A 10,140-nucleotide genomic window follows, 5' to 3' on the forward strand; every position below is an offset into this window, starting at 1 on the left:
ACTGAAATACATTAAGTAAGTAGTTACTGTCATTTTATTATTTTCTGATTGTTTTCGTAGTTGTCTTCTGTTCTTATTCTCTTGCTCTCTTCTGTTATATGTTGGATTTCTGTAGTGTTGTGTTTGGATTCCTTTCTCTTTATTTCTTGAATGAATTTCTCTCTCTCAATTTTTTTGTGTGGGCTCTATATATACCAAACTGTGTATATAGCGGTCTATTTTAAGTTTATAGTTGCTTAAGTTTGAACACACTCTAAAATCATTACCGCATTGCCATTTTTACTCACTGTCTCCACAATTATGATTTTTTTGTCATTATTTTTTTACTTTTGTTTGTGTGTGTGTCCCTGAACTTATTGTAAATACAAATGATCTTCATACTCTTGCCTTTTAACCATTGTACTAACTTTAGTGTTTGTTGATCCACTACTTTTATTGTTTGCCATTGTCAGTGAGAATTTTTTCTGATATTTTATTATTTTTCTTCTTAGAGAAGTCCCTTTAACATTTCTTGTACTACTAGTTTGGTGATAATGAACTCCTTCAGTCTTCTTTTATCTGTAAAGCCCTTTATCTTTTCTTTGAAGGTAAATGATTGCTTTGCTGGGTAATTTTAGTTATAGATCCTTGTGCTTTATCACTTTAAATATTTCATGCCAATCCCTTCTGGCCTGAAATGTTTCTTGTGAGAAATCAGCTGACAGTCTTAATGAGAGCTCCATTGCAGGTAACTAAAAGTTTTTCTCTTGCTGCTTCTAGGATTCTCTCTTTTGGCCTTTTTATTATGATGTGTCTCAGTGTGGACCTCGTTGGGTTCATATTGTTTGGGACTTCCTGCACTTCCTGTATTTGTGTTTATTTCTTTCACCAGGTTAGGGAAGTTTTCAGTCATTATTTCTTCAGATAGGTTTTCAATCCCTTACTCCCTCTTTCCTCCTTCTAGTACCACTGTTATGCAAAGGATGCTATGCTTGATGATGTCCCAAAGGCCCTTTAAACTATCCTCATTTTTTAAATTAGTTTAACTCTTTTTAAATTAGTTAAACTCTTTTTAAATTAGTTTAAACTCTTTTTGCTGTTCCAATTGGGTGTTTCCTGCTATCTTGTCTCCAAATCAGTAATTCAATCCTCTGCTTCATCTAATCTGATGTTGATTCCATTTAATGTATTATTTATTTCTGTTATTATAATCTACATTTCTGAATAGGTCTATTTTATGGTTCCTATATCTTTGTTTCCTATCTCTTTGTTCTCACTGAGATCACCTCTCTCCTAAGTTCATTGAGCATCTTTATAACCAGTGTTTTGAATTCTGCATCCAGTAGATGATTAGGCTTTTATTCTGTTTAGTTCTTTTTCTGGAGTTTTGCCCTGTTATTTTCTTTGGGATATGTTTCTGGGTCTCCTTATTTTGATTGCTTCCCTGTGTTTTTCCTATGAATTAGGTACATCAACTATGTCTCCTGGTCTTGGCAGAGTGGCCTTATATAGTAGGTATCCTGTGTGGCCTAATGGCACAGTCTCTCTATCCACCTGAGCAGGGTACTCCAGTGATGTCCCTTGTGTGGGTTGAGTATGCTCTACTGTTGCAGTTGATCCTTAACTACTGTTGGTACATCAGTGGATGGGATTGACCTTTGGGCGGACTGGCTATGAGGACTGCCTGTGTCTTCAATGAACAAGCTGTGCAGGGGCTGTCCTCATGGAGTAGGGTTCACTTCAGCAGGCTTTTGGTACCTGCCAAGTCCAAAAAAAACAAAACCCTTTGGGTTGCTCTTTGTGACTAATTAAGTGGTACTTTGGTGATGTCTGAAGCCAGTCACCAGTAGTGTTGGTTCTGGGGTCTCTTGGGAGAAGCTCTGACATGGACCAAGCAAGTCCCTGACTATTGTCTAGCCCTGGGCCACCTAGTCAGAGGTACAAAGTGACCTGTGGTTTATAACTGCCTGCACTGGGCTTGGTGGAGCCTGGGAGTGGCTATGCTGTGCATCGAGGCTGGCTGCCACTAGGGCTGGGACTGGAGTCACTTAGCAAGAGGCACAGGGCATGAGGAGATCGGCTGCTACTTGTTTGGCATTTGTGGACCTTTGATGGTGAAACAGGAATTTTAGGGGGATATAGGCAGGCTTAGGGACTTTTTGGAATTGAGGTCCATGGAAAAAAAAACATAGGGCTACATTTGGGGAGAGGGTACATTTCTACAACACAAAGAAGCCAGATGCAGTTACATCTCCATAAGACAAGGGAGCAGCAACAGTTGCATTTACATAAGACAAAAGAACTGGAAGTAGCCAAAAAAGGTCTATATTTACAAAATAAAGAAGGAGGAAGAAAGCCCAGAAAGAAAAGAACAGTGAGGAAGGAGGGCCTCACATGTTCCATATGGTATTTGACCTTTGAGTTCAGGAGTCAGTAATAGTAACCAAATTGAAAGGGAATATTGACAAATCAGAGAGGATATCAGGACAAGGGAACTACAGCCTTTATAAACCATGGAAACAGGAAGTCGGTGGGACCCTGCCCCCTTCCCCACGTGGGAGTCCATTCTGTGGGACTATCCTTCTCCCCACGTGAGAGTCTGTACTTGTTCTTCAATACATCTCCTCCGCTACACTACCCTCTGTTTGTAGATTCATTCTTCGACTCCAGCGGACAAAGAATCCGGGTTCCAGTCCAAAAATTCCCTATCAATGAGTTTTAGGAAAGTCCATAGCATGATGCCAGCCCAGCCACTTGTGTGGGTTAGCCTCTGAAAGAGGTTTGGGCTGGGAAAATGAATTAGGTAAAGTGAGATCTAAAAAAATCACCACCACGGGGTGAGCGCAGTTAGCTAGGTTGATGGAGACTCAGATTTAGCACCCAACTATGCCTGCAGGCTATGTTGTGTGGGGGGGGGGGGAAGAGCACAACAAAAGAACAATAGTGCCTGACAACACTTTAGTTCCCAAGAGAGTTGCCCATCTAGCCCTTGCCCTAAAGCCAATTTGGTTCTTCATTTGTTTGAGATGGTATCCTTTCTCTGGTACTTAGGGTGAGTGTCTGCAAGCAAGTGAGACTGCTAAGGCCCTACTTTTTGTTAATCCTCCCTTGAAAATACTTTTTTCTATTGATTTTTAAAGAAGGGAGGAAAGGAGGGAGGAAGGGAGAGAGAAAAGCATCTATGTGAGAAAGACACATCAATTGGTTGCCTACCACATGCTAAGGATCAAACCTGCTACCCAGGTGTGTGCCCTTGATAGGGAATCAAACCCATGACCCTTCCAATGCTCTAACCATTGAGTAACTCTGGCCAGAGCTTGTGCTCAGGCCTTTTAAGAGGACATCTGAAACATAACTGGATATTTTCTATGGTAGTTTTGTTGTTTGTTGTATTGTTATTGTTTGGATTCCATTGAGACTCAGGATTTGCTACTGCCTAGATGCAGGTGAGTTCATGGAGCTGATAAATAATCTAAGCCTTTGCAATGAAGAGAGTCAGCTATTCCTTGATTCCATGCAATACTAGTCTTGTACTTTCCGCTTCTCAAACTTATCAATACTGCAGATGCCACTGTCATTCAAGACAAAGACACCATTCTATAGGACCAGCTGCCTCATCCTGGGGTCATTTTCTACATATATGTTTAGGTCGACTGCACTGGAGCACTTCTCAGATGTGTACTGGTCCCAAGGGAGCAGGTTGTACATATACTGGGGCACTGAGACTTGCAGGTCCGAGGGTCACCACACAGCAGGATGTTGATGTCGGCACAAAGTCTGCCCCTCTCTGTGTGACTAAAATATTTCCTTGTTTTCTGGAAAAGCTGAAGCAAGATTCCCTTTTATAAATCTTCATATTCTTAAACGCTTAGACCCAAAGCTTAAGCAAGTCTCTCATAAATGTCTGGTTTTCTGGAAAGTTCCCTAAGCAATTCCACATACTGCTCCAAAAAAGTTTCTGTTCTGCTTCTTCATAAAGATGTTTTACATCCACTTTGTAATAATTACATCAATGTGGGTCTCGTAGAAGACTTCTCATTACTCACCCTGGGACTGCCTCACTAGCAGCAGATCAATAGATGCCCATAAAGTTCACTCTGTCTCCGAGTTGAACTTTGTCAACAAGATCATTGTGAGCGAAAGGATGACAGTGTGATCATCTGTCCTGCAGGCACATTTTCAGGAGACTCAAAGTTTGAGTTTTTGCTTAACGGGAACACGAAGCAGCTGTAGGCCAGTGCCATGTTGTAGGTGGTGCAGCAGCATTCACACAGGCAGGATTCAGCGATTCAGCCACGGTCCGTTTCTTCCAGGGCAGTGTGGGTGCACACCTGGCACTAGAAGAAGGCTCCTTGCCTCTCTGAAATCAGCTGAGACATCCTGATCACCATGCCACCGATGGTGATGAGCTGGTCCATGTCTTCTGGATTCAGGTTTCTCATATTCTTAGTCTTCAGCACACTGAATGGCCCTATTTGAATCAGATCTTCTAAGACTCGGTCAGGTTCACTATCAAAGAAGATCTCATTGACAGGATTTTTAAAAGTTGGGGTAACTTCCTGTGGTTAGCAGATGAACTGTCTCTAGAGATTTCTATTAAATGATTTTATGTGTTCATAGCCTACATTTAAAAATAGATCCTCAATAATATTAAAATTCTCAAGTAGCTACATGTACAGAGGTTTAACAACATCTATGGAAACACATTCTTCTTCTTTAGCCAGAGGGTCAATAAAAAGATGAAGAAATTTCTGAAAATTTTCTTTGCATGTTGACATATTTATACCTGTTCTACAAATCACAAGTTTTGTGGCCTTGCTGGCCCCCATTGAAAATCCATCAGCAGACCCCAGCCAGGTGAGACCTTGGCCTGAAGGGCGTGTCCCTAATACTGCTGCATGGAGTGCCCTCTACTAAGAGCTAGGAATACCATGTGTCAGTGGTGAACTAACATCAAATTCAGGAGAAATAGGAAAGTATGCATTAGAGGAGAGCTGTAAAGTAGTGTGTCCTATGTGGCAGGATTGGCAGGTCAGCTCCAGGCCAGGTCAGCACCGGCTGAAGCTCTCGTGTGGAGGGAGAGTCCGCACCTCTGTGTCTCTGATGTGCAGATTGTCCGACATCCTCCCTTGGAGGGAGGAAAGGTGATCGCCTCCAAAGCACACAGGGCTCTAGAGTATATACCTGGTCGGACGTGCTCCAAGATGTCCCAAGTGAAGTTTTTTAAAGTTTTACAACAATATAAAGTATTATAATTAAGTGATAATTTTGATATATCAATATCTATATGAAAAATGAAAGAGAATAAACTCCAAAGAAAGAATATTAAGATTTAAGTTTCAGAATTAATGAGGTCATTCAAAAAATATATCAAACATCAATAACTTCCTTATGTACCTATAATCACTAATTAAAAATATAATACAATAAAATAATTCATGACAGTGTGCATACACACATGCTCACACACTGACAAATATACACAAAACTCTATAAAAGTATATGAGTAAATACAATGAAATATGTATGAAGAAACTATAAATCTTTTCTGAGGGCTTTAAAGATGACTATATAAATATATACTATGTTCATGGATGTGAATATTCAATATTTTAAAAATTATTAATTCTCTCAAAAATATTCTATGAAATCCATATAAATAGCAATGGCTTGGGGAGTTCTGATGTTATCTGGAAGAAATACACACTTAAGAATTAGATTAGCCTCTAATTTTTGAAAGAAAGAAAAGAAATGTGGAAGCATCTATTCTATCAATTCAAAAGATAAATTATAAAGTTTCAACACAAAAAAGAAATTATAAAGTTTCATCACCTCCACCTTCGTTGGACATTTATAGTGTTTATGTCAACTGCAGTGCTTTTTAAGTCTTTTGCCTCACCTTCCTAATTAGAATATAAGTAATTCAAGGACAGATTTGTTCTTTAGCTTCTTCATCTCCTTGCAGCAGGACACAGGCTTTGTACAGTGTATAGGGCATGCCCTAAGGTAGGCATTCAGTGGTTACTTGAATGTAATTAAGAATTTTATCACTAGAATATTCCCATTGCAATAAAGAGCCTGACCACATTTGTGATGTTTGGTGCTGACTTCTCTTGAAGCTTTGCCCGCCCTTTCCCCTTTGGCTCCACTTGTGGGCAGGCTGATTAAAAAGGTCCATCCTAACTAGAGAGCATTATGCTAAGCAAAATAAGCCAGTCAGAGAAAGATAAATATCACATGATCCCACTCATTTGTGGAATATAATGAACATAAACTGATGAACAAAAATAGAACCAGAGACATAGAAGCATTGAACAGACTATCCAACAACCTATGAGGGAAAGTGGGGGGTGAGGGGCTAAGAGATCAACAAAAGGACTTGTATGCATGCATATGAGCAAAACCAATGGACACAGACAGTGGGGGGGTGGGTGGTGGTGAGGGTTTGTGCTTGGGGGAGAGGGTGGTGGGAGAGAGGTCAATGGGGGGAAAAAGGAGACTCATGTAAATACTTTTAACAATAAAGAATTTTTTTAAAAAGTCCATACTGCCTGGCCAGCATGGCTTCATGGTTGAGAGTAGACCTATAAACCAGGAGGTCACGATGGTTTGATTCCCAGTCAGGGCACATGTCCAGGTGGCAGGCTCCATCCACAGGGGGTTATGAAGGAGGCAGCCAATCAATGATTCTCGCTCATCACTGATGTTTCTATGTCTCTTTCCTCTCCCTTCTGCTCTGAAATCAATATATATATAGTCATCCTGTACCTCCTTCTTTCACACCCATGGGAATGTTAAGCCACACAAATCTCCAGACCAAGTAAATGGGAACTGTTTCCAGCTCCAATCCCTAACCACTACAAAGGCCCAGCCCATTCCCTCTGCTCGGCCCAAGCCAGACTGAACCTGCTGGGGTGCACTCTGCTCTCTCCAGGAGTTCCTGTGTGAGTGGAACATTTTCTCTCAAATTCTCTTTGTGTGGAGTATTATCTGCCTCGGTATCTGAATGAGATAACCGAAATACCCATAGGAAGGAAAGCAATATGACTGGGGAGGTGGGGGGAAGATCATAATTTTAAGGTTATCTTAAAACATGAAACAAAAAATAAGAAATTGAAAATTTGCAATCATTTATATAATTTAAACTTAGTTTCTAAATACATAGAACAGATATATTGCTTTAAAAAGTGTCACTAAGAGCTTACAGGGACAAATATGCAAATATTCCTCCAAAATGGAGTTTCATAGTTATTATATTACATCATTGTTTTGATTATAAATTTTGTAACAGCAACAGTTTACATATTGAATTGCTCCAGGAGAAAAAGCTACATTTAGCGGTGTCTTTGTTTCCCCCCTGTTGATATTCTCACTACGTAAGTGTCGCCTAAGCAACACCCTGGACTATTATTCTGTCTTTATGAGACAGCTTCAGGAAAATTAATATATTCAAGCTCTGCATTTCAGCCAAAGTACGAATTAATAAATTAGTAGGTTCACAATCATGTTCAACAACCTCCCTTGGATCCATACCTGTCTATTCGCCACATAGATAGACCATACACCTTGAGTTTAAATTTGACTTACCTATTTCCAATTGAAAAATATTTATTTGCTAATATATTCAATACATTTAATTTTCAAATACTTCTGTTGATAAGAACCCAAATTCCCATGAAAGGGATTCTTTTGCAAAAAGGAAGCAGTACATGCCTGGCTGGTGTGGCTCAATGGTTGAGCATCAATCCATGAACCCAAGAGATCACCGGTTCAATTCCCGGTCAGGACAGATGCCTGTAGGGGGTGTGCAGAAGGCAGCCGATAGATGTTTCACTCTCACATCAATATTTCTCCCTCTTTATCCCTTCCTCCCTCCTCTCTCTCTCAACTAAATAAAAAATTTTAAAAATAAATACATTTTATAAAAGGAAGCACTACTAAGAGAAAGGTATAGGCTAGCCTCCATTTGAAACATTTCTTTCTTCCATTTCTTGGTTTTTGTACTTCTAGTTCACTTCCACTACTAAATTTTGAGACTTTTCTTTGGATTTTCTAAATGCATTCATGTTTCATTTGACTAGCTATTTCTCTTTTTGCTTCAGGAGAGAAAGGCAAACATATGCCAAAAGAAAAAGGATTGGAAAAATAAAGAACATAAACATTCAAATGTCTGTCTCCTTTGTGTAAAGGGTACAGGAGAAATTTGTTTGTTTTATTAATCATTTCATTTTAAATCCAAGAAGCTGTGCAAGACAAATGGAAAATGCCAGCAAGGATGACATGACAAAGAGGCTAATAAACTGCAGAATGCTTATACCGCTGAGAGAGGCTGAGCGGGATAAACCGCCTCCCTGGAAAGGAACAGGTAGCTAAGGCGAAACAGGTCACAGCCAGGCTAAACACCACACGGACAGTGAAGAAGAATGCCATCGAGTATCAAATAGTCACAGATGCTGCGTAATATTAACCGTTTATGAATCACACCCTCATTATAACATAAGGACCATCCAATGTCTCACATGTATCAGCTAAATGGTAGAAACAGCTAACTCTATAGCTCTTTTTTTTTTTTAAATCAGTTTAAAGAAAAAAGCTTTTTGTATTTTGTGACAGGCACCAAACCAATTTAAGCACCTCTAACTCTAATAATATAACCAAAGCAGTTTAAAATATTTCAACCACTAACTTTTTACCTAAGTAAAATGCCCTTGCAAATAAATAAAGGCCCCCTGTTTTGTATATGTGTGCAAATTTCTGCCCTTTTATTTTTAATATTTCATTTCTCCAATACACTGCTTTATGCTTTCAATTGGCAGCAGTATTGGGGGGCAATATTGGTGGGCGGGGATCCTTCTAAAAGATATCTCTTCAAAATATGATCTATTGTATCCTCTTTATGGAAAGTCAGGAGTGAAATGCTATTCAAAGTTACCTTCTTGATGGTTTCCAGCATGGACCGCCCCCCCTGCCAGGGCTTGGAGTTCTTCCTGATGCATGACAAGCTCGCCATGCTGTGCCACTTCCGGTCCTCCAGCTTCTTATGGAAAGCATTAGCAAGCAGAAGCACCGTGTCATAGATGTAAAGGTTTGAAATCTGCAAAGACATTACACAGTAATCATTAGACTCACTGACGCCAACCATCAAGAATATGGAGAAAATCATCAGCTCAGCTGCCCCCATTGGTATAGTAGATGGCTGGTTTCTGGGTTATTTATTAAGCAGAAGATTTCTTTTTTCATTTCCCCAGCAATTTTGCCGGTGAGAATGAAGTCTTATCTGATTGTATGCTTCAATTGCCTTTTCAGCTTATTTAGGTGTGAAAGAGAAGATAAAATAAGAAAGAAGTTTCGACAGAGGCAAGGCTGTTAGTGCCAGACCTCAGAAAATCACTGGCCCTTATTTCTTTCTGAGGAGGTAAAGAGCTGAGGGCTTAAGATTGGAAGGGCAAACTGAATAATACATTTTCTGAATATGTCAAGTTTTTGCACTCTGGTTGTTCAGATGGAGAAATATCAACTCGATCTTACCTATAAGATGAGTATCATAGGTATAAAAAAAGAAAATGGCCATCTGTGTGAACATTTGTGTCTATGGGGATTCAGTATTTTTTAAAAAATATGATAGGAAATAGCACCATTCATGAACATTACATTGACCAAGAATCTATACAAAATTATAGAGGTATACATGCACATTGCAACTCATTATCATGACATACCTTGAACTATTGACTTTGTGAATGTGTGTTTACATTAAAGCTTTCTTTTTCTAAAGTAATCATATTATTATCTTCCTCCTATGTAGATTGAAACAGGAATTATAGAAATGTTTGGTAAGAGATATTGCAGTCTTAACAGTTAACTCTTGCCAGAATTGCTATCCCTACTATTAACTACTGAAGGTGTCTATGTTTTAAATAAATTAGAAAATATTTACAAAATGTAACACCAAGAGATATCTAGTGTTGATATAAGTTGTTAAATGTGACATTATAACCTCCATGAAGGAAAATCAAACATAAAATTAAAAGTGACAAACCAGCCTGGCCATCATGGCTCAGTGGTTGAGAGTCCACCTATGAACCAGGAGGTCATGTTCAGTTCCCGGTCAGGGCACGTGACCTGACTCTGGCTCAATCCCCAGTGCGGGGCATGCAGGAA

General features: G+C 39.4%; 1 protein-coding gene across 1 annotated transcript in view; it reads right to left on the reverse strand.

Moving 5' to 3' along the window:
- Positions 1 to 10,140, reverse strand: part of GRID2 (glutamate ionotropic receptor delta type subunit 2) — a 690,454-nt gene that overhangs the window by 543,906 nt on the left and 136,408 nt on the right. Inside the window, exon 5 of the mRNA XM_015562999.1 lies at positions 8,912 to 9,073. Within this exon, the coding sequence (XP_015418485.1) occupies positions 8,912 to 9,073 (162 nt within the window). The remainder of the gene's footprint in view (positions 1 to 8,911; positions 9,074 to 10,140) is intronic.

Source organism: Myotis davidii, unplaced genomic scaffold (genome assembly GCF_000327345.1).
Source record: "Myotis davidii unplaced genomic scaffold, ASM32734v1 scaffold958, whole genome shotgun sequence".
NCBI lineage: Eukaryota > Metazoa > Chordata > Mammalia > Chiroptera > Vespertilionidae > Myotis > Myotis davidii.